Genomic DNA, 24,910 nt, shown 5'->3' with positions numbered 1-24,910 from the left:
GCTGTATATATTTTTATTGCACTTTCTAAAAAAAATATTGTATGAATTAAATAATTAAATCTAATAAATCTATTATTTAATAATAACATTTGATACAAAATTGATACAAAGTTTTTTCCTTTGAGCTGTTTATCATTTCATTGTACTTTCTGAAAATAAATACATTATTTTCAATCTAAAAAAATAATTCAACAAAAATACATTGTTAATAATAATGTTTTTTTTTTATTATGATAACATACCCTCAGTTTTGTGTGCTGAACTGGAGTATCGGACCAACATTATTATCAGAGATGCAGTGTTTATTTTACAAGGACAATATTCATATTTCATTTCAATACAACAGCAAAACAAAAATCATTCTTGTAGATCAAAACTAACATTTACATTAAATTAATAAATAATAACAAAACAGAAATGAGTCCCACAAGCCTAGTGTTGGATGAAAATGAGTATTATGGATTATTTTTACTGTTTCTGACATTTTGCATTTAATAAACGAATATAATAAACTCACAAAAACCTGACGTACCGATGAAACGACAGCAGCTTTCATTTCAAAAACCTGTCATTCGCCCTTAATTTCATCATTTAACAGTTGATCATCACGGCTTATAGTAATGCACATAAAATATAAATATGGCAAAAACAGCAGTCAAATAAAAACAAACAAAAAAACACTTGTGTCTCATTACGCCGTCCGCTTTTGGCCATGTTTTAGTGTTTAGTAGCAGATCAGACATATCTACATCTTCAGTCCGTTAGTTGAACATGATTGATTCGGGATCCTGGTTCATCATTTGTGCCATGTGTCGCAGGACATCCTTCTTAGTAATGATTCCCAGCAAACGTCTGACGCAAGAGAAACAGAGAAAGGAGACGTTTTAGTCACCAAAAACCACTGATGAGCTGATTAGACGCCACTCGTTCTTTAGAAAAGGGATTTTATCACATCCGTTTGCTTCATTTTCTATGTGATTTTTAATGATTTTGAAGTCTCTTTTGCTCACCAAGTCTGTTATTTGATTTTTAAAAAAATTAGAATTCGAACAAGCAGTTTTGTATGTGAATATCTGTTCAAATGTAATTTATTTTGAGACAATGTGGCATTTTATTCCACAATATATATATATATATATATATATATATATATATATATATATATATATATATATATATATATATATATATATATATATATAGTATAGGCTGTGTTTATATGGCCAAAACTACAGTAAAAACAATATTGTGAAATATTAGTAGAATTTAAAAGGACTATTTTCGATCTAAATATATTTAAAAATGTAATGCTCATTTATTTATTGTTAATTTTAAATTATTCATATTAAAAAAACAGCGTTGATCACAGAAATAAATTACATTTTAACAGATTTTCACTGTTAAAATGTATCAAATAATTTTTTATTTAAAATGTATTTAAAAATTATTTTACTTGATCAAATAAATGCAGCCTTATTTATATTTATTTATTTATTGTACATTTTAAATTATTTATTAAAATTTTGCTCTGATGACAGCAATAAATCACATTTTAACAGATATTTACATAGTAAACAGTTATTTCAAATTGTAATAATATTTTATTAATTTTTGTTCATTTCATTAATTTAATGTAAAACACATTTAAAAATTATTTTACTTGATCAAATAAATGCAGCCTTATTTAAAAAAAACATTTATTTATTTATTGTAATTTTAAATTATTCATTTGTGAAAAATCAGCTTTAATCACAGCAATAAATTACATTTTAACAAATATTCACATAGAAAACTTTAATAATATTTTACGATTTGTACTGTATCAAATACATTTTTGTCAAATTTTAAAATGTATTTTAAAATGATTTTACTATTTTAACATTTTGGATGCAACTCGACAAATCTATTTATTATATATATATATATATATATATATTTTTTTTTTTTTTTTTTTCTTTTTTTTTGAAATCTCTTCTGCTCACAAAGTCTGTGTTTATTTGTTTAAAAATACTGTACAAATTCTGAAATATTTTTAGAATTCAAACTAGCCATTGTCTACCTAAATATCTATTAAGCTGTCATTTATTTCTGTGATCAAAGCTGAATTTTCCGCATCATTACTTTAGTCTTCAATGTCACATGATTCTTTAGAAATCATATTGACTTGCTGCTTAAGAAACATTTCTGATGATCAATTTTGTGGAAACGTGATACATTTTATCTTTCAGGATTCACAGATAAATATAAAGTTGAAAGGGACAACATTTATTTGAAATAGAAATCTTTTGTAACATTATAAATGTCTTTACTGTCACTTTTAATCAACGTAATATGTCCTTGCTAACTAAAAATAATAGCTTCTGTCATAAAAAAACAATAACCCCCTAAACTTTTGAACAAGTGTATATAATATATTTTATAAACATAACATATAGTACATTTAGCATCCTAAACTGCTCATTAGCTCCGCCCACTGTGAAATCTCATTAGCCACGCCTCGCATAAATTAATTATTAAATAGGCACTGTGAAACTACAGTTCAGATCCAAACATAGGCTGTTTTTATTATCTTTAGTCGTCTAAACTGACCGTTCGAACACAGACAACAGTGTATAGAATATAATTTTATAAACGTGATATTTATACTACATTTAGTGTTCTAAACTGCTCAGTAACTTCGCCCAATGTGAAATCTCATTGGCCATGTCTTGCACAAATTAATTATTAAGTAGGTACAGTGATTAAACTACCTCAGATCCAAACATATGCTGTTTTTATTATCTTTAGTCGTCTAAACACTTCTTTAGATTCTTCAAACACAGACAATAGAGTATATAATTTAATTTTAGAAACGTAATTTATACTAAATTTAGTGTCCTAAATTGCTCAGTAGCTCCGCCCACAGAGAAATCTCATTAGCCACGCCTCATATAAATTAATTATTAAGTAGGTACAGTGATTAAACTACCTCAGATCCGAAGATATGCTGTTTTTATTATCTTTAGTCGTCTAAACAGACTTCTTTAGATCCTTCAAACACAGACAATAGTGTATAGAATTTAATTTTATGAATGTAAAATATACAAAATTTTGTGTCCTAAACTACTCAGTAGCTCCACCCACAATGAAATCTCATTGGCCACACTTCGCATTAATTAATTATTAAACAGATGCTGTAATTAAACTACATCAGATCCAAACATAGGCTGTTTTTATTATCTTTACTCGACTAAACTGACTTCTTTAGATTCTTCAAACCCAGACAATAATGGATATCATTTAATTTTAGAAACAAAATATATACTAAATTTAGTGTCCTAAACTGCTCATTAGCTCCGCCCACTGTGGAATCTCATTAGCCACGCCTCACATAAATTAATTATGAAATATGCACTGTGAAACTACAGTTCAGATCCAAACATAGGCTGTTTTTATTATCTTTAGTCGTCTAAACAGACTTCTTTAGATCCTTCAAACACAGACAATAGTGTATAGAATTTAATTTTAGAAATGTAATATATACTGAATTTTGTGTCCTAAACTTCTCAGTAGCTCCACCCACAATGAAATCTCATTGGCCACACTTCGCATTAATTAATTATTAAACAGATGCTGTAATTAAACTACATCAGATCCAAACATAGGCTGTTTTTATTATCTTTAGTCGTCTAAAAAGACTTCTTTAGATCCTTCAAACCCAGACAATAGTGTATAGAATTTAATTTTATAAATGTAAAATATACAAAATTTTGTGTCCTAAACTTCTCAGTAGCTCCACCCACAATGAAATCTCATTGGCCACACTTCGCATTAATTAATTATTAAACAGATACTGTAATTAAACTACATCAGATCCAAACATATGCTGTTTTTATTATCTTTACTCGACTAAACTGACTTCTTTAGATTCTTCAAACCCAGACAATAATGGATATCATTTAATTTTAGAAACAAAATATATACTAAATTTTGCATCCTAAACTGCTCATTAGCTCCGCCCACTGTGGAATCTCATTAGCCACGCCTCACATAAATTATGAAATAGGCACTGTGAAACTACAGCTCAGATCCAAACAAAGGCTGTTTTTATTATCTTTAGTCGTCTAAACAGACTTCTTTAGATTCTTCAAACACAGACAATAGAGTATATAATTTAATTTTAGAAACTTAATTTATACTGAATTTAGTGTCCTAAATTGCTCAGTAGCTCCGCCCACAGTGAAATCTCATTAGCCACGCCTCATATAAATTTATTATTAAAAAGGTATCGTGATTAAACTACATCAGATTCGAACATAGGTTGTTTTTATTATCTTTAGTCGTCTAAACAGACTTCTTTAGATCCTTCAAACCCAGACAATAGTGTATAGAATTTAATTTTATGAATGTAAAATATACAAAATGTTGTGTCCTAAACTTCTCAGTAGCTCCACCCACAATTAAATCTCATTGGCCACATTTCGCATTAATTAATTATTAAACAGATACTATAATTAAACTACATCAGATCCAAACATAGGCTGTTTTTATTATCTTTACTCGACTAAACTGACTTCTTTAGATTCTTCAAACCCAGACAATAATGGATATCATTTAATTTTAGAAACATAATATATACTAAATTTTGCATCCTAAACTGCTCAGTAGCTCCGCCCACTGTGGAATCTCATTAGCCACGCCTCACATAAATTAATTATGAAATATGCACTGTGAAACTACAGCTCAGATCCAAACATAGGCTGTTTTTATTATCTTTACTCGACTAAACTGACTTCTTTAGATTCTTCAAACCCAGACAATAATGTATATCATTTAATTTTAGAAACATAATATATACTAAATTTTGCATCCTAAACTGCTCAGTAGCTCCGCCCACTGTGGAATCTCATTAGCCACGCCTCACATAAATTAATTATTAAATAGGCACTGTGAAACTACAGCTCAGATCCAAACATAGGCTGTTTTTATTATCTTTAGTCGTCTAAACAGACTTCTTTAGATTCTTCAAACACAGACAATAGAGTATATAATTTAATTTTAGAAACGTAATTTATACTGAATTTAGTGTCCTAAACTGCTCATTAGCTCCGCCCACTGTGGAATCTCATTAGCCACGCCTCACATAAATTAATTATGAAGTAGGTACCGTGATTAAACTACATCAGATTCGAACATAGGTTGTTTTTATTATCTTTAGTCGTCTAAACAGACTTCTTTAGATCCTTCAAACCCAGACAATAGTGTATAGAATTTAATTTTATGAATGTAAAATATACAAAATTTTGTGTCCTAAACTTCTCAGTAGCTCCACCCACAATGAAATCTCATTGGCCACACTTCGCATTAATTAATTATTAAACAGATACTGCAATTAAACTACATCAGATCCAAACATAGGCTGTTTTTATTATCTTTACTCGACTAAACTGACTTCTTTAGATTCTTCAAACCCAGACAATAATGTATATCATTTAATTTTAGAAACATAATATATACTAAATTTTGCATCCTAAACTGCTCAGTAGCTCCGCCCACTGTGGAATCTCATTAGCCACGCCTCATATAAATTAATTATTAAGTAGGTATCGTGATTAAACTACATCAGATTCGAACATAGGCTGTTTTTATTATCTTTAGTCGTCTAAACAGACTTCTTTAGATCCTTCAAACCCAGACAATAGTGTATAGAATTTAATTTTATGAATGTAAAATATACAAAATTTTGTGTCCTAAACTTCTCAGTAGCTCCGCCCACTGTGGAATCTCATTAGCCACGCCTCATATAAATTAATTATTAAGTAGGTACAGTGATTAAACTACCTCAGATCCAAACATAGGCTGTTTTTATTATCTTTAGTCGTCTAAACAGACTTCTTTAGATTCTTCAAACCCAGACAATAATGGATATCATTTAATTTTAGAAACATAATATCTACTAAATTTTGCATCCTAAACTGCTCAGTAGCTCCGCCCACTGTGGAATCTCATTGGCCATGCCTTGCATAAATTAATTATTAAGTAGGCACTGTTATTAAATGAACTCAGATCCCATCGTAGGCGGTTTTTATTCTCTTTAGTCGTCTAAACAGACCGTTCTTTAGGTTCTTACCCGCTGCGTGTGACCAGACACTGGCGCAGACCCAGTTTGCGGAAGATGTCCACCACGGTCTCCATGGGCGTGTGGTCGGTGACGGTGAAGGGACTGAGGTTCAGGATGCGTCTGAGTTTGAGGGGCTGAGGGTTCGAGGCGGGAAGCTGCGGAGCGTCTTCGGTGAAATACACTACAGAGTTACTCACGACTCCGTCCTGCTTCTGACGTGCGTTCTCTGACAAACACACACACAGAGGCACAATCATTAACAACATACTGCGTTTCATACCTGGAATTAATATTCAACACATATTTGCAATGACGTTGATGTGACTTGATGTGAAGAACTGATTTAATGATTGTGTGGCATTTTCATCCACAATATAGATAGTATATATAGTCTTTTCTGTATTTATATGGCTGAGAATAAAGTAAAAACAACACTGTGAAATATTATTACAATTGACAAGAACTGTTTACTAATGAAATACATTTAAAATGGTAAGATTTATTTATTTATTGTACATTTTTAATGATTTATTTATAAAATCAGGTTTGATCATAGAAATAAATTACATTTTAATAGATATTCACATAGAAAACAGATATTTCAAATCACCTTTTTGACCATTTCAAATAAGTTTTTGTCAAATTGTATTTTAAAATTGTTTTACTTGATCAATTAAATGCAGCCTTATTTAAAAAAAAAAAAAAATTAATTTTTCTAAATTTTAATAAGAAAAAAATGTTTATTATTTATTTTAAATTTAGTAAAGTTTCAATCATTTTATTTTTCTTTACTATATTTTTATATCAGTTTTAGTCATTTCAGTACCTCAGCTTAAAATTTATTTTAACTTGCGTATTTTAAGCTGTTCATTTAATAATTATATGTTATTTTTTATTCTAGCTTTATTTCAATTTCAAAAATATTTGTAATAGTTTTAGTTGACGTTTCGGTTAACAGCTGATGGCAGGGATTTTTAATTAAATTTTCAGTTTTCTTTTTAATTTTAGTTTTAGTAATTTTGTTTTACGTTTTTTGTCTTATTTTGTTTTTGTTTTTAATTGATGGTAATTTCTGTTTATTTCCATTTTAGTCTTAGTCTTTATCTTATTTTAAATGTAATAAATTTTAGCATATATTTACACAGAAAAGCTATTTTACATTGTAAAAATACTTCACAATTATTACTTTTTTTTTTTTTCAAATTTTACAATTTATTTTAATAATATAAAATACAATATTTTTTTTTTTATTAAATGCAGCTCTGGTGAGCAAAAAAGAATTCTTTAAAAAACTATAAACAATTATCATTGTTAATTATTAATTATAGAAAACTTTTGCATATAATTTGTTAAATAAACACATAAACTGCCATTTAATTTTTAACAGTGTAATTTTTTGCATTAAATGTACTCGACTAAAACAACTGTTTGAAACAATGGAGAAAAATGTACATTGATACAAACTGAATATTGTCAAAAGGCAAAAAGCCAAATCTCAGCTTTAAGTCCTTTAGGAAATATTAAATTTGATTAACCAAGGTGCATAAACGCAAATCATTAAAAGTGAAGAACATTCAGTAAACTAATGTTAAAGACCCATCAAATGAACTGAAGCATAAGAGTCTTACTGATGGCCAGGATGAGGTCGCGTCTCTGCACGAAGCCGATGAGTCTCTCAGACTCGCGTGAGACGACCACAGGGAAGCCGTTGTAGTCGGTGTCTTTGATGAGCGTCTCCACGTCCTCCACCGTGGTGCTGTCCTGCGTGAGGACGGCCAGCGGCGGTTCGTTTCGGCGCGGCCGCATGACGTCGGTGGCCAGAGTGCGGTGCGTGAACTCGTCCTGGTCCAGATACGGGTAGCCGTTGAGCTGAATGTGAGCTTCGTAAATGCCCTCCTTACCGAACGCGTCAGCCACCCATTTACTGGTCACAGCGGCCGCCATCAGAGGAACGATGTACTCCAGACCACCGGTCAGCTCGAACATGATGACCACCAGAGACACCGTCATACGCGTCACGCCGCCTGAATCAAACACCAACGTGACACTTCACAATGTACATCAGCAAACACTCATTAATTATATAATAATAATGCGATATTCAATTTTATAATAACTAACCTTCCAAAATAAAAGTTTGCTAATTTTAGGTTTGAAAATAATAATATTCATATAAAAAGTTAATATTATTTTATTTTTATTTGATACTCCCTTTTTATTTTAAAATATAATAGTATTACCACACTGTTATTTTGTTTATTATTTTATTAAAAAAAAGAAAGAAAGAAAGTCCAATTATATTATTATTAATTTTATTAATTTATTTTTTATAGTTATATTTAACCAACAGGGAGTTGTCAAGGAGCTTTTATTTTATATTTTTAGCTTTCGTTTTAATTTTAGTTGAAGTTTAGTAAGTTAGGTTTTTTTTCCAATTAATCTTTAATTTATTTATTTTATTTGAATTTCAAATAAAAGCTTGCTAATTTTAGGTTTGAAAATGATGAAAGTTCAGACAAAAAGTAAATATCATTTTATTTTGAAATTTACTATAAAATAATTTTATTTTTATAGTTATATTTAACCAACAGGGAGTTGTCAAGGAGCTTTTATTTTATATTTTATATTTTTAGCTTTCATTTTAATTGTAGTTGAAGTTTAGTAAGTTAGTTTTTTTTTTCCAATTAATCTTTAATTTATTTATTTTATTTGAATTTCAAATAAAAGCTTGCTAATTTTAGGTTTGAAAATGATGAAAATTCAGGCAAAAAGTAAATATTATCATTTTATTTTGAAATTTACTATAAAATAATTGTATTTTTATTTGATACTCCCTTTTTTATTTTAAAATATAATAGTTTTACCACACTGTTATTTTGTTTATTATTTTATTTAAAAAAAAAGAAAGAAATCAAGTCCAATTATATTATTATTACTTTTATTAATTTATTTTTTATAGTTATATTTAACCAACAGGGAGTTGTCAAGGAGCTTTTATTTTATATTTTATATTTTTAGCTTTCATTTTAATTGTAGTTGAAGTTTAGAAACTAGTAATAAAGTTTAGTAAGTTAGTTTTTTTTTTCAATTTATCTTTAATTTATTTATTTTATTCGAATTTCAAATAAAAGCTTGCTAATTTTAGGTCTGAAAATTATGAAAAGTCAGACAAAAAGTAAATATTATCATTTTTATTTGATACTCCCTTTTTTATTTTAAAATATAATACTATTACAAAACTGTTATTTTGTTTATTATTTTCTAAAAAAAAAAAAGAAAGAAATAAAGTCCAATTATATTATTATTACTTTTATTAATTTTTTTTTTATAGTTATATTTAACCAACAGGGAGTTGTCAAGGAGCTTTTATTTTAAATTTTATATTTTTAGCTTTCATTTTAATTGTAGTTGAAGTTTGGTAACTAGTAATAAAGTTTAGTAAGTTAGTTTATTTTTCATTCATTTATTTTATTTGAATTTCAAATAAAAGCTTGCTAATTTTAGGTTTGAAAATGATGAAAGTTCAGACAAAAAGTAAATATTATCATTTTATTTTGAAATTTACTATAAAATAATTGTATTTTTATTTGATGCTCCCTTTTTATTTTAAAATATAATAGTTTTACCACACTTTTATTTTGTTTATTATTTTATAAAAAAAAGAAAGAAATAAAGTCCAATTATATTATTATTACTTTTATTAATTAATTTTTTATAGTTATATTTAACCAACAAGGAGCTTTTATTTTATATTTTTAGCTTTCATTTTAATTGTGGTTGAAGTTTAGTAACTAGTAATAAAGTTTAGTAAGTTAGTTTTTTTTTTTTTCAATTTATCTTTAATTTATTTATTTTATTCGAATTTCAAATAAAAGTTTGCTAATTTTAGGTTTGAAAATGATGAAAGTTCAGACAAAAAGTAAATATTATCATTTTATTTTGAAATTTACTATAAAATAATTGTATTTTTATTTAATGCTCCCTTTTTATTTTAAAATATAATAGTTTTACCACACTGTTATTTTGTTTATTATTTTATAAAAAAAGAAAGAAAGAAAGAAAGTCCAATTATATTATTATTACTTTTATTAATTTATTTTTTATAGTTATATTTAACCAACAAGGAGCTTTTATTTTATATTTTTAGCTTTCATTTTAATTGTGGTTGAAGTTAAGTAACTAGTAATAAAGTTTAGTAAGTTAGTTTTTTTTTTTCAATTTATCTTTAATTTATTTATTTTATTCGAATTTCAAATAAAAGCTTGCTAATTTTAGGTCTGAAAATTATGAAAAGTCAGACAAAAAGTAAATATTATCATTTTTATTTGATACTCCCTTTTTTATTTTAAAATATAATACTACTACAAAACTGTTATTTTGTTTATTATTTTCTAAAAAAAAAAGAAAGAAATAAAGTCCAATTATATTATTATTACTTTTATTAATTTATTTTTTATTGTTATATTTAACCAACAAGGAGCTTTTATTTTATATTTTTAGCTTTCATTTTAATTGTGGTTGAAGTTAAGTAACTAGTAATAAAGTTTAGTAAGTTAGTTTTTTTTTTTTTTCAATTTATCTTTAATTTATTTATTTTATTCGAATTTCAAATAAAAGTTTGCTAATTTTAGGTCTGAAAATGATGAAAGTTCAGACAAAAAGTAAATATTATCATTTTATTTTGAAATTTACTATAAAATAATTGTATTTTTATTTAATGCTCCCTTTTTATTTTAAAATATAATAGTTTTACCACACTGTTATTTTGTTTATTATTTTATAAAAAAAGAAAGAAAGAAAGAAAGTCCAATTATATTATTATTACTTTTATTAATTAATTTTTTATAGTTATATTTAACCAACAAGGAGCTTTTATTTTATATTTTTAGCTTTCATTTTAATTGTGGTTGAAGTTTAGTAACTAGTAATAAAGTTTAGTAAGTTAGTTTTTTTTTTTTTTCAATTTATCTTTAATTTATTTATTTTATTCGAATTTCAAATAAAAGTTTGCTAATTTTAGGTCTGAAAATGATGAAAGTTCAGACAAAAAGTAAATATTATCATTTTATTTTGAAATTTACTATAAAATAATTGTATTTTTATTTAATGCTCCCTTTTTATTTTAAAATATAATAGTTTTACCACACTGTTATTTTGTTTATTATTTTATAAAAAAAGAAAGAAAGAAAGAAAGTCCAATTATATTATTATTACTTTTATTAATTTATTTTTTATAGTTATATTTAACCAACAAGGAGCTTTTATTTTATATTTTTAGCTTTCATTTTAATTGTGGTTGAAGTTAAGTAACTAGTAATAAAGTTTAGTAAGTTAGTTTTTTTTTTTCAATTTATCTTTAATTTATTTATTTTATTCGAATTTCAAATAAAAGCTTGCTAATTTTAGGTCTGAAAATTATGAAAAGTCAGACAAAAAGTAAATATTATCATTTTTATTTGATACTCCCTTTTTTATTTTAAAATATAATACTACTACAAAACTGTTATTTTGTTTATTATTTTCTAAAAAAAAAAGAAAGAAATAAAGTCCAATTATATTATTATTACTTTTATTAATTTATTTTTTATTGTTATATTTAACCAACAAGGAGCTTTTATTTTATATTTTTAGCTTTCATTTTAATTGTGGTTGAAGTTAAGTAACTAGTAATAAAGTTTAGTAAGTTAGTTTTTTTTTTTCAATTTATCTTTAATTTATTTATTTTATTCGAATTTAAATAAAAGCTTGCTAATTTTAGGTCTGAAAATTATGAAAATTCAGACAAAAAGTAAATATTATCATTTTATTTTGAAATTTACTATAAAATAATTGTATTTTTATTTAATGCTCCCTTTTTATTTTAAAATATAATAGTTTTACCACACTGTTATTTTGTTTATTATTTTCTAAAAAAAAAAAAAGAAAGAAATAAAGTCCAATTATATTATTATTACTTTTATTAATTTATTTTTTATAGTTATATTTAACCAACAAGGAGCTTTTATTTTATATTTTTAGCTTTCATTTTAATTGTGGTTGAAGTTAAGTAACTAGTAATAAAGTTTAGTAAGTTAGTTTTTTTTTTTCAATTTATCTTTAATTTATTTATTTTATTCGAATTTCAAATAAAAGTTTGCTAATTTTAGGTTTGAAAATGATGAAAATTCAGACAAAAAGTAAATATTATCATTTTATTTTGAAATTTACTATAAAATACTTTTATTTTTATTTGATACTCCCTTTTTTATTTTAAAATATAATAGTATTACCACAGTTATTTTGTTTACTATGTTATATAAAAAAAGTCCAATTATATTATCATCACTATTTTTAATTAATTTTTTATAGTTAAATTTATCCAAACCAAATGTTTTTCATGTAATATTTTTATTGTATTTTACTTTAGCTTTATTTCAATCACACAAACTATTTTTAATCATTTTAGTTGTAGTTTAACTAAAAAATAATAATTGTAACTGAAAACTGAAGTACTAAAAATACTAATGCTGAAATGAAAAAAAAAAAAAAGAAAATTAAATAAAATGATTAAAAACAGATAAAAAAAGTACTAAACTAAAAGAATTATAAATAAATAATTACATAAATGATTTAAATAATTAATTCAAGAAAATTCCTGTTTGCTGTTCTTGTTTGGCTTTAGTTTATTTTAATTTCAATTTTAGTAATTAAACTTATTTCAGTTTGTTGACGAGGCAACATTTCTAATGTATCTATTTTTTTAATCTAATATTTAGATTTTATTTCAGCTTCATTTCAATTACAGAAAACACTTATATAGTTTTAGTTAACAACTGATAGCAGGAAACAAAATATTGCCTTTGGAAAGTAAAGTGAGCATCTCAAGCCATGAGTATTGCATTTTTAAAAAAGCAGAGTCAAATTAATAAACAGAAACAATATTCAATTTATGTAGATACCCCCTAAAAATGCATCCGATTAGGGATTTCACTTTTGCACATCTAAAGTTTATAATCTACATCAGCAAAGCTTTCTCTCATTCAAACACATTACGATTTGAAGGATTTCTGGATTCTGGAGTGTCTTACCCAAACACGCAGCGGCGCCGACCATGGCGTACAGACCCGGAGTGACGCAGTCTGCGCCCGGACGGCACCAGTTCTTAAAGATGATCCAGTCGTGATGATGATATGCCATCTGCTCCACCGCGATGCCCACGATACGGCCAGCGATGGCACCCACCGCCATACTGGGAATGAACAGACCTGACGGGATCTGACGAAAATCACATCATTTTGATTTGTATTAAGATCACAATCAACCATTGTACTGTATCTTCTCAAGGGACAATACTATAGAAACGAAACTTGGATATATTTTCGAGTAGTCAACATGCAGCTTATATAGCAGTATAGATTTACAGTCCTCTGAAAATAACTCAACATTAAGCCATTATTGTCAAAATAGCTGGCAACAAAAGTGAGTACACCCTAAGTACAGCAGTATGTTGTTTAACCATGCAAAGCCACATGTCCTATTCATCATATTTATGTTTTTATCTGCTTGACAGGACCATACAAAATTGTGACCCTGTCAAAACCAGTCATAAGTTAAAATTTTACAAAACTGAGACGTATACATCATATGGAAGCCCAATAAATACGATTTCTATTGATGTATGGTTTGTTAGGATAGGACAATATTTGGCCGAGATACATCTATTTGAAAATCTGGAATCTGAGGGTGCAAAAAAATCAAAATACTGAGAAAATCACCTTTAAAGTTGTCCAAATTAAGTTCTTAACAATGCATATTACTAATCAAAAATTACATTTTGATATATTTAAAGTAGGAATTTTACAAAAAGTCTTCATGGAACATGATCTTTACTTAATTTCCTAATGATTTTTGGCATAAAAGAAAAATCAGTAATTTTGACCCATACAATGTATTTTTTGGCTATTGCTACAAATATACCCCAGCAACTTAAGACTGGTTTTGTGCTCCAGGGTCACAATTGTGTATCTTAGCAGTTAAAACTAGGTGCTTTATGTACAATTCTCTCATACTGACCACTGGATGTTCAACGAGGCAACTCGTGTCTAAGAACTCTCTGAGGATTTGAGAATTAGATTTGTTGCTCTCCACAAAGATGGCCAAGGCTATTAGAGGTTCAGTAACACCCTGAAACCGAGTTACACTACAGTGGTCAGAGTCAAACAGAGGTTTACCAAGATGGGCTCCATTCGGAACAGGCCTCGCGAAGCATTCGTTCTGTGCGTCTCGTGCAAAACACAGATGCATGAGTGCTGCCAGCATTGCTTTAAAGGTTGCAGAAGTAGGTCAGTGCTCCAGGCTTGTGCACAATTCAGAATTGAACTGAGAATGACTCCTAAATTCCAATTCAATTCTTGAATTTGAATTGAATTTGAATTGATGTCAAAAACAGGATCTAGAATTACAATTCGAATTCGAATGAAAGGAAACAGAATTGCAATTCAATACAAATTCAAAGAAATTCAAGTGAAGTGTTTAACAATGAAGCTTTACGATATATGTCAGATATGATTTCGTTACATATTCTATAAATGATATTAGTTTGAACTGGTACAGATCACATTAATGGGAAATGTTTCCCCTCAGCAATGAATTTTAAAAGCTCTAGTCACAGAACACATAATTAAGTTTGATTTATTGGAATTGTTTTGAGAATTAGATGCAACAGTGTTGCTCAATGAGTTTTGCATTGGAATAAATGACAACTGCATTTACAACGACTTTGTGTTATTTGATTACTTTGAAATGAAAATAACATTTTGAATAAAACTAATCAAACATTGAGGGAGTAATTTATTTCAAGAATTTGATCATTATCTATATGTTGGAACAAAATGTATGCAGGGTTGAGGAGTGACTAGTTATGTGTAATGAAATTATGCTATTAAATTACAAAATTAATGTAATTGTATGTGAGTTTCAACACATTATTTCTGTTATATGACTGTGTGTCTTTGAATTGCCATGAATTTCATTCCACTTCCTGTCATTCCAACTCCAATTCAAATTCAACTTCCTGTGGGGCGGAGTCAATTCAATTCAAATTCCAACTCATGAATTGAATGGCGGCCAATTCTGAAATTCTGAATTGTGCACAAGTTTGCAGGGCTCAGACCATACGACGCACACTGCAATAAGTCGTTTTGCATAGGCGTCGTCCCAGAAGGAAGCTGGCTCACAAGAAAGCCCGCAAACAGTTTGCTGAAGACAACCAATCCAAGAGCATGAATTACTGGAACCATGTCCTGTGGTCTGATGAGACTATAAGATACACTTGTTTGGCTCAGATGGTGTCCAGCATGTGTGGCGATGCCCTGGTGAGGAGTACCAAGAAAATTGTCTTGCCTACAGTCAAGCATCATGGTCTGGGGCATCATGAGTGCTGCTGGTTCTGGGGAGCTGCAGTTCACTGAGGGAAACATGGATTTCATTATGTACTGTACATTCTGAAGCAGAACATGATGCTTCCCTCCAGAAACTAGGCAGAACGGCAGTTTTCCAACATGATAACGATCCCAAACACACCACCAAGATGACAACTTTCCTTGCTGAGGAAGCTGAAGGTGAAGGTGATGGGGTGGCCAAATATGTCTCCAGACCTGAACCCTATTAAACACCTGTTGGTCATCCTCAAGCGTAAAGTGGAGAAGCACCATGTGTCTAACGTCCAGCAGCTCTGTGAGGAATGAAAGAGGATCCTAGCAACAATCTGTGCAGCTCTGGTCAATTCCATTTCCAGGATGATTAAGGCAGTGCCAGATAACAATGGTGCAAACACAATATATTGACACTTTGGACAAGTTCACTAAGGGTGTACTCACTTTTGTTGCCAGCTATTTTGACAATAATGGCTGCATGTTGAATATATAAAAATAACAAAACAATAAATTTATTAAGAACTAAAAATAAAAGCTAATTCAAAACGTTAATAAGTACTACCACAGCATATAAATAATCCTAAAGTAACACCATCGACATGGTCGTTCTCACCTTCATGCCGAATGTGAAGATGGTAATGACGATCTTGAAGATGAGAGCTAGCGTGAGCTGCCAGAGGGCGCTGTAGACGCCGGGTCCGGCAGGTCTGTCGGGGATGTCGTCTACGGGTCGGGTCATGTTGGGATTGTTGATGTAATCGCAGAGCTGCGAGGACTCGAGCGCACCGCAGTCGTTGAAGAGCTCTGAGATGAGCTCACTGGTGCTGCGGCGTGTGTACGGGTTGGGGAAGGCCAGGATGGCCGTGATTCCTGTCACCACGATCACCTCCAGAACCGGGTACTTGCCCAGAAGCGTGGTCTTACGCCGCCGGCACCAGGCGATGTTGCAGCGGATGAAGAGCGTCCCCCAGAGGCCCCCAAACACACCCAGCAGGATGAACGGTACCAGCTCAGCCATGTACCACGGCGTGTGATACTCCACGTAAAACAAAACCAGACGGTTGTTGCCAAATGGGTTGATGGAGCGCAGCGTGAAAGCCGCCACCAGCGCAGCGAAGAACGACCGCCATAACGTCTTTAGGGGGAAATAATAACTCACCTGCAGACGACACACACGATATTTAGATTACATAATATGCGCAGTTAGGTGCCAACATTTCACTTAATGAGTGAGTCATTCATTCAATCAATTCAATCACACTGCTGATTCATTTAGAAACAAAAAGACTTTCTTTGTGATTGACTTACTGAATCATTGACTCACTTGATTCATTCATACAGCTGATTCATTTAGAAACTAAGCAAGTCCCTTTTTATGAATGAGTCACTGAAGCATTTGCTCACTTGATTCGTTCAAATGTCTGATTCATTCAGAAACGAAGCAAGTGGCTGTTTAATGAACAAGTCACTGAATCATTAACTCGCTTGATTCATTTAAATGGATAATTCATTCAGAAACTATGAAAGTGATTGTTTTATGAACAAGTCACTGAATCATTAACTCGCTTGATTTGTTTAAATGGCTAATTCATTCAGAAACTAAGCAAGTTACTTTATATCATCAAGTCACTGAATCATTGACTCACTTGATTTACTCTTAAAGCTGATTCATTCAGAAACTAAGAAAGCGACTGTTTTATGAACAGGTTACTGAATCATTAACTCGCTTGATTCATTTAAATGGCTAATTCATTCAGAAACTAAGCAAGTTACTTTGTATCATCAAGTCACTGAATCATTGACTCACTTGATTCACTCTTAAAGCTGATTCATTCAGAAACTAAGAAAGTGACTGTTTTATGAACAGGTCACTGAATCATTAACTCGCTTGATTCATTTACATGGCTAATTCATTTAGAAACTAAGCAAGTCACTTTTTTATGAACGAGCTACTGAATCATTAACTCACTTGATTCGTTCAAATGGCTCATTCATTCAGAAACTAAGCAAGTGTATGTTTTTAAGAACAAGTCACCAGCTCATTAACTCACTCAGTTTGTTCAAAGACCGACTCATTCAGTAACAAAACAAGTGACTTTTCTTTATGAGTCACTGAAGCACTTGCTCACTTGATTCATTTCCTAAAGCTAAAGCATATGACTGTCTTAATGAATGAATCACTGAGTCTCTGACTCATTCAAGGCATTCAAATGACTAAATTATTAAGAAACTAAGCAAGTGTATGTTTTTAAGAACGAGTCACTAACTCATTAACTCACTCGATTCATTCAAAGGTTGATTTATTCAGTAAAAAAGCACGTGATAAATCACTTGATTTATTCAAATGACTGATTCATTCAGAAACAAAGCAAGTGACCGACTTAATGAACAAGTCCCTGATCATTAACTCACCTGATTCATTTAAACGGCTGATTCATTCAGTAACAAAATAAGTGAGTCTTTATGAATGAGTCACTGAATCACTGACTCATTCAAATGACCGGTTCATTCAGAAATGAAGCGAGTTAATGAATGAGTAACTGAATCATTCACTCACTCACTCGATTTGTACAAATGGCTGATTCGTTCAGAACAAAGCAAATTACTGTCTTTATGAATGATTCACTGAATCACTAGCTCACTTGATTCATTCAAACGCTGATTCATTCAGTAAAGGAACTGATTGTCTTTATGAATGAGTCACTGAATCACTAGCTCACTTGATTCATTCAAACGCTGATTCATTCAGTAAAGGAACTGATTGTCTTTATGAATGAGTCACTGAATCATTGTCTAAATCAATTTGTTCATTATAAATAATTTATAAATATTTATGTATATTTAAAAAATATTATAGAATAACAATTAAAAACACTGAACAAAAAGAAAAGTGTGTGTGTGTTTGCACCTCCTCCAGACTGAACAGAACTCCTCCGATCGGAGCTCCGAAAGCGACAGACACTCCTGCGGCCGCAGCTGCCGACAAAACCTGAAACAAACGTATGCAATAGAAGATTTCAGCATATATTCCCTTTCACTTCTGTCTAACATCAGTCATATCTCCTCCAGCATGCAGGTGTGCACACCTCTCTGCGTTTGCCCTCGTTCTTGCTGTACTTGGAGAAGAGGCTGCAGAACAGGTTTCCGCAGCAGCAGGCGACGTGGACGAGCGGCCCTTCCTTCCCCAGACTGAGGCCAGACGACACGGCCAGCACCAGCGTCACCGTCTTTATGAGCAGCGTCCACTTGCCCAGATACCCACGGATGATGAAGCCACTCAGGATCGTCTTTATCTGCAACGACACACAGACTCAGTCCTCTTGGATAATTATTTAACAGCTCAGTTGCAGATAGTTCTCTAAGGTTTGTTTCTGCACCTCTGGTATTCCTGATCCGCAGGCGTATGGAGCAAACACTCGCACCAGAGACACGGCCAGGAAGGAGAAGAAGAGCGCCCACATCACGTACAGGAAGTAGTTCAGTACGTACACGCCTGCACCCTGATCATACAAACACACAGACATCAGAGATGGAAGAGAATGACAAACCAGGACAGCTTGATGTGAGGGGGGAAAATCGCTTAAATAATATTTAAGACTGCCTTAATTCCTTTATTTTCAAACTATAAACCATATTTAATAATAATAATACTTGTTTTTACTATTATTGTTATTATTATTGCATTAAATATAATAATAATTATTTAGTTTACAGTGCAGCTATAAAATTACAACACTAACAAATAAGATGGCCTTTATTTCTTTAATAATGATAATAATATGTGTTTCACAAACAAAATAAGAAATAATAGTATTGTGATATTTCACTGCAAAACAAACAACATCTATTAAGAAAATTATTCTAATTTTATTTTACAGTGCAACTATAAAATTACAATATTATTGTTTAAGTCTGTTAATTTCTTTATTTTCAAACATTAAACCATATTTTATAATAATAATAATAATAATAATTATTATTATTATTATGCTTATGACTGTTAATTTCTTTATTTTCAAACTTTAAATCATATTAATAAAATAATGAAAATTAAAATATTTAACTAAATAAAAAATATTCCTATTGTATATTTCACTGTAAAATAGACAATCAAGTATAATACTTTTATTTTACAGCAAACTATAAAATTACAATACTAATATTTAAGGCTGCCTTGTTTATTTCAAACATTAAACCATACTTAATATTATTAATAATAATAATTGTTGTTGTTATTATTAATAATAATAACAACAACAATTAGAATTCTTAATTATAATAATAATAATAATCAGTATTATTATTATTAACTTTCAAACATAAAAAAGCACATTTCATCAAGCTAAAAACCATTGCTTAAAAATGAGTTTCAACTTGTTCATCATTCGGCTGTACCTCAGAGTATCCTGTCATCAGTTCAGCCCATTTCTGCCACTGAGGACATTTGTCTCTGTCAGCGAAGGTGGTTTCGTTGGACGTCCAGCAGCATTGCTCATGACTGTACCAGAGAGCAGACAGACACACGCCTTCCTTCAGATCCGTCATCCAATCAACAGCCAGATCGATCACTCCGGCCAGCGTGCCTGTGTCAAACCAGAGAGATGTTACATGCCGAAAGAGTTTAGGTCAGTGGCGTCACAAGTGGGTGTGTCTCTGTGTCAATTATGTAGTGAGTGGGCGTGTCTCTGTGTCAGTTATGTAATGAATGGGCGTGTTTGTGTCAGTTATGGCATAAGTGGGCGTGTCTCAGTCAGTGTGTCTGTCAATTATGTAATGAGTGGGCGTGTCTGTGTCAGTTGTGTCAAGAGTGGGCGTGTCTCTGTTAATTATGTAGTGAGTGGGCGTGTCTCAGTCACAGGTGTTAGGAGTGGGTGTGTCTATGTCAGTTGTGTTAAAAGTGGGCTTCTCTGTAAATTATGGCATGAGTGGGCGTGTCTATGTCAGTTACATAATGAGTGGGTGTGTCTCTGCATCAGTTATGTAATGAGTGGGCGTGTCTGTGTCAGTTGTGTCAAGAGTGGGCGTGTCTCTGTTAATTATGTAGTGAGTGGGCGTGTCTCAGTCACAGGTGTTAGGAGTGGGTGTGTCTATGTCAGTTGTGTTAAAAGTGGGCTTCTCTGTAAATTATGGCATGAGTGGGCGTGTCTATGTCAGTTACATAATGAGTGGGTGTGTCTCTGCATCAGTTATGTAATGAGTGGGCGTGTCTCAGTCGGTTATGTAATAAATGGACGTGTTTGTGTCAGTTATAGCATAAGTGGGCGTGTCTCAGTCAGTGTGTTTGTCAGTTATGTAATGAGTGGGCGTGTCTCAGTCACAGGTGTTAGGAGTGGGTGTGTCTATGTCAGTTATGTAATGAGTGGGCGTGTCGCAGTCAGTTGCGTCAAGACTGGGCATGTCTTTGGCCAATGATGTCGTGAGTGGGAGTGTCTGTGTCAGTTGTGTTAAAAGTGGGCTTGTCTGTAAATTATGGCATGAGTGGGCGTGTCTATGTCAGTTACATAATGAGTGGGTGTGTCTCTGCATCAGTTATGTAATGAGTGAGCGTGTCTCAGTCAGTAATATAATGAATGGGCGTGTCTCAGTCAGTTATGTAATGAGTGGGCGTGTTTGTGTCAGTTATGGCATAAGTGGGCATGTTTCAGTCAGTGTGTATGTGTCAGTTATGTAATGAGTGAGCGTGTCTCAGTCAGTAATATAATGAATGGGCGTGTCTCAGTCAGTTATGTAATGAATGGGCGTGTTTGTGTCAGTTATGGCATAAGTGGGCATGTTTCAGTCAGTGTGTATGTGTCAGTTATGTAATGAGTGAGCGTGTCTGTGTCAGTTGTGTCAAGAGTGGGTGTCTCTGTTAATTATGTAATGAGTGGGCGTGTCTCAGTCACAGGTGTTAGGAGTGGGTGTGTCAATGTCAGTTATGTCATGAGTGGGTGTGTCTGTCAGTTGTGTTAAAAGTGGGCTTCTCTGTAAATTATGGCATGAGTGGGCGTGTCTATTTCAGTTACATAATGAGTGGATGTGTCTCTGCGTCAGTTATGTAATGAGTGGGTGTGTCTCTGTTAATTATGTAATGCATGGGCGTGTGTCAGTTATGCATGAGTGGGCGTATCTCAGTCAGTGGTGTCAAGAGTGGGCGTGTCTCTGGCCAATGATGTCATGAGTGGGAGTGTCTGTCAGTTATGGCATGAGAGGGCATGTCTCTTTGTCAATTATGCAATGAGTGGGCGTGTCTGAGCCGGTGTGTCAAGAGTGTGCGTGTCTCTGTGTCAATTATTTAATTAATGGGCATGTCTCTGTGGCAGTTATGTTATAAGTGGGCGTGTCTCTGTGTCAGTGATGCCATGAGTGGGCGTGTCTCTGTCAGTGATGTCATGAGTGGATGTGTTTCATGTCTCTGTGTCAGTGATGTCGTGACTGGGGTGTCTCTGCACCTGACAGTAGACCAATCAGCAGCATCACCAGCCATCCTGACCAGGCATCCAGCAAACTCTTAATAAACTCCCAGATGGACTCTTTACTCTTACTGGTGATCTGCAAAGACACACAAAATAAACCAGTGTACTAATGAACAAAATGCACCATATTGCTGTCAGATAAACAGGTTTACCTTCCGGTGTCTGTCCGTGTCTCTGGATTTCTCTCTCAGCCAGTCGATGGTGTGAAAGTCCTCGTAAGTGCCAACGTCTGGAAATGGCTCGTCTAGGAAGTCCATCAGGTTCCCGGTGCCGTTAATCTCCTCTGTAGGAGTGGCACTGCTGATACCTGCAGAGAATAAAAAGGATTGTCAAATTTATTATCAAACACATATTGTCTTATCCAGCTTCATGAGGTGCATCCCGGTATGCTTTTAAGCACTATTAAAGGAGGAACATGTCTGAAGAAACATATGAGAAAACATTAATATACAGTAGGAATAATTTAATTCTATATTATACTTTTTATATTCACATTTTGCATCACCTTGATGATGCTTTTGCTTCACTGTGTGCTTTGACACCATTAAATTTTTTTTAAATAATTTTAAATATGAGAAAGCATTTATATATAGTAGGCATGCTTTATTTTTAGGGTTTCAATAAGACTGTCAATATCTTTATTTTCAAACATTAAACCATATTTATTAATACTAATAATTATAATTAAATACAATATTAAATTAAATAAGAAATATTCATATTGTAATATTTCACTGTACAATTCTAATATTTAAATAATAATAATAATTGTACGGCACAGCTATAAAATTACAAAACTAATATTTAAGACTGCCTTAATTGCTTTATTTTCATACATTAAACCATATTTAAAAATTATAATAACAGGAACAATATTAATAACTTTATTTTGAGTTTTTTTTTTTTTCTTTAAGCAGAAGTATTCAAGTCGTAAAATAAATAAATACATTAATTAATTAATACAAATAACATGATATTTCAGAATCATAGTAGTACAGACTCCGTTTTTGTAGCATCTTTTAATTGTAATATATTGTAGTAGGTGTTGTTCAATTGTATTTATTCATAACAATACTACAAGAAACACATACAATAGAAACGGACGCACGCAAAGGCCTTATAGAAATATCACTCAGGTCAGATTTCACTCGTGTATTTCTAACTGTGCTGCACAAACATGTCAAAAAACACATGCGTGAATAATCCTAAACACATTAAAGACATGAAATGCATTCAAATGAACCCATAATAGCACAAGTGTCACACAGAGCAGGTGCACGATGACTGTCTTCAAACAAACACACTCTTGTGTGACCAATCTCACCCTCTGCCTCCGCCATATCGCTGTTTGTGTATTAAATTAAAGATGCAGTGATGATTTGTAGTGTTTATCCATCATAACATCAGGATTAAACTGATGCGGCAAGACGGCGACATACAGTGATGACGTCAGGGCACGCATAAACGTCAGCGCGGCGCGACCTCTGCGCAGAGACGGCAAACAGGCGCTTAAAAATTATCTCGAGCTGGATTAAAATCTAAGGACGTTTTTTGACACATTGCGCAGTAGAAATGATCATCTATTCGAATACAAATGAAAAACGGCCAGTGTAATCTATATAAAAAGCAGGCTATCACAAATTACTCTGATTGGTCAATCCTGATGCGCGCTGAGAAAAGGAACAGATATCACGTGACAGTTCAGCAGCGTTGAACGCGGTTTAATTTAATTAATTTACGCCAGTTATCTATCTTTAGAAAAACAATTCTGAAAGCTAGAAAACCGGAGTGTGTTAGATAATTTCATGTTAATGTGCTTTTTTATTTTCAGAATGACATTTTGCAATGTGAAGAACACTACATTATGCAATTATTAATTTGATCAGGACTCTTTGCAAATCAGATGTCATAATTACTTACATAATAAATTGCACATGAGCCATTTGGAACGAACTAAACACATTTTTTTTTTTATTATATATAACTTTTTGGTCTGGCAGCCAATTATGAATATATAATACTGCTCTTGAGGCAATAAATATATATTTAAAACATTTTGAAGTTAAAAAAAGGTTTGGAAATTGATTTGAAAGCAAAGGTAGCTTTTGCTTTTGGCATTAGTGGGGACATAATGGCAGACAACAAAAACTTTGTATACTTTCTTCTGTGTTTAGCTTTTTATAGCTGTACTGCCTTAATGGTTTGATGTTTTCTACTGTTTAATAATAATTAAAAAAAAAAAATGAAATGATTGGCGAACTTGCATTGAAGTTCTGATTTGAATCAAATGATTCACAAACTCGCACCAAAGTCCCTAAATGAATCAAATGATTCGAAAACTCGCACTCAAGTCCCGAAATTAATGAAATTATTTGCAAACTCGTACCAAAGTCCCGAAATGAATCAAATGTTTCGCAAACTCGCACCAAAGTCCCTAAATGAATCAAATGATTCGAAAACTCGCACTCAAGTCCCGAAATGAATGAAATGATTCGCAAACTCGCACTCAAGTCCTGAAATGAATGAAATGATTCGCAAACTCGCACCAAAGTCCCTAAATGAATTAAATGATTCGAAAACTCGCACTCAAGTCCTGAAATGAATGAAATGATTCGCAAACTCGCACCAAAGTCCCTAAATGAATCAAATGATTCGAAAACTCGCACTCAAGTCCCGAAATGAATGAAATGATTCGCAAACTCGCACCAAAGTACCTAAATGAATCAAATGATTCGAAAACTCGCACTCAAGTCCCGAAATGAATGAAATGATTTGCAAACTCGCACCAAAGTCCCGAAATGAATCAAATGATTCGAAAACTCGCACTCAAGTCCCGAAATGAATCAAATGATTCGAAAACTCGCACTCAAGTCCCTAAATGAATCAAATGATTCGAAAACTCGCACTCAAGTCCCTAAATGAATCAAATGATTCGAAAACTC

General features: G+C 31.6%; 1 protein-coding gene across 1 annotated transcript; it reads right to left on the bottom strand.

Moving 5' to 3' along the window:
* Nucleotides 1-205: 205 nt before the first annotated feature.
* On the bottom strand, nucleotides 206-23,427 carry clcn4 (chloride channel, voltage-sensitive 4). The gene is made up of 12 exons (XM_073825616.1): nucleotides 23,293-23,427; nucleotides 22,121-22,275; nucleotides 21,945-22,044; nucleotides 19,909-20,096; nucleotides 18,891-19,013; nucleotides 18,600-18,806; nucleotides 18,422-18,502; nucleotides 16,127-16,672; nucleotides 13,168-13,354; nucleotides 7,729-8,124; nucleotides 6,110-6,326; nucleotides 206-852 (listed from the first exon to the last, which is right to left on the bottom strand). Exons 1-12 carry the CDS (start codon nucleotides 23,306-23,308, stop codon nucleotides 762-764), a joined length of 2,307 nt encoding a protein of 768 aa, XP_073681717.1. The 5' UTR covers nucleotides 23,309-23,427; the 3' UTR covers nucleotides 206-761.
* Nucleotides 23,428-24,910: the final 1,483 nt, after the last annotated feature.

The sequence above is a fragment of the Garra rufa genome, chromosome 20 (assembly GCF_049309525.1).
Source record: "Garra rufa chromosome 20, GarRuf1.0, whole genome shotgun sequence".
In the NCBI taxonomy this organism is placed as follows: domain Eukaryota; kingdom Metazoa; phylum Chordata; class Actinopteri; order Cypriniformes; family Cyprinidae; genus Garra; species Garra rufa.
This window is presented reverse-complemented; position numbering and strand designations above follow the sequence as displayed.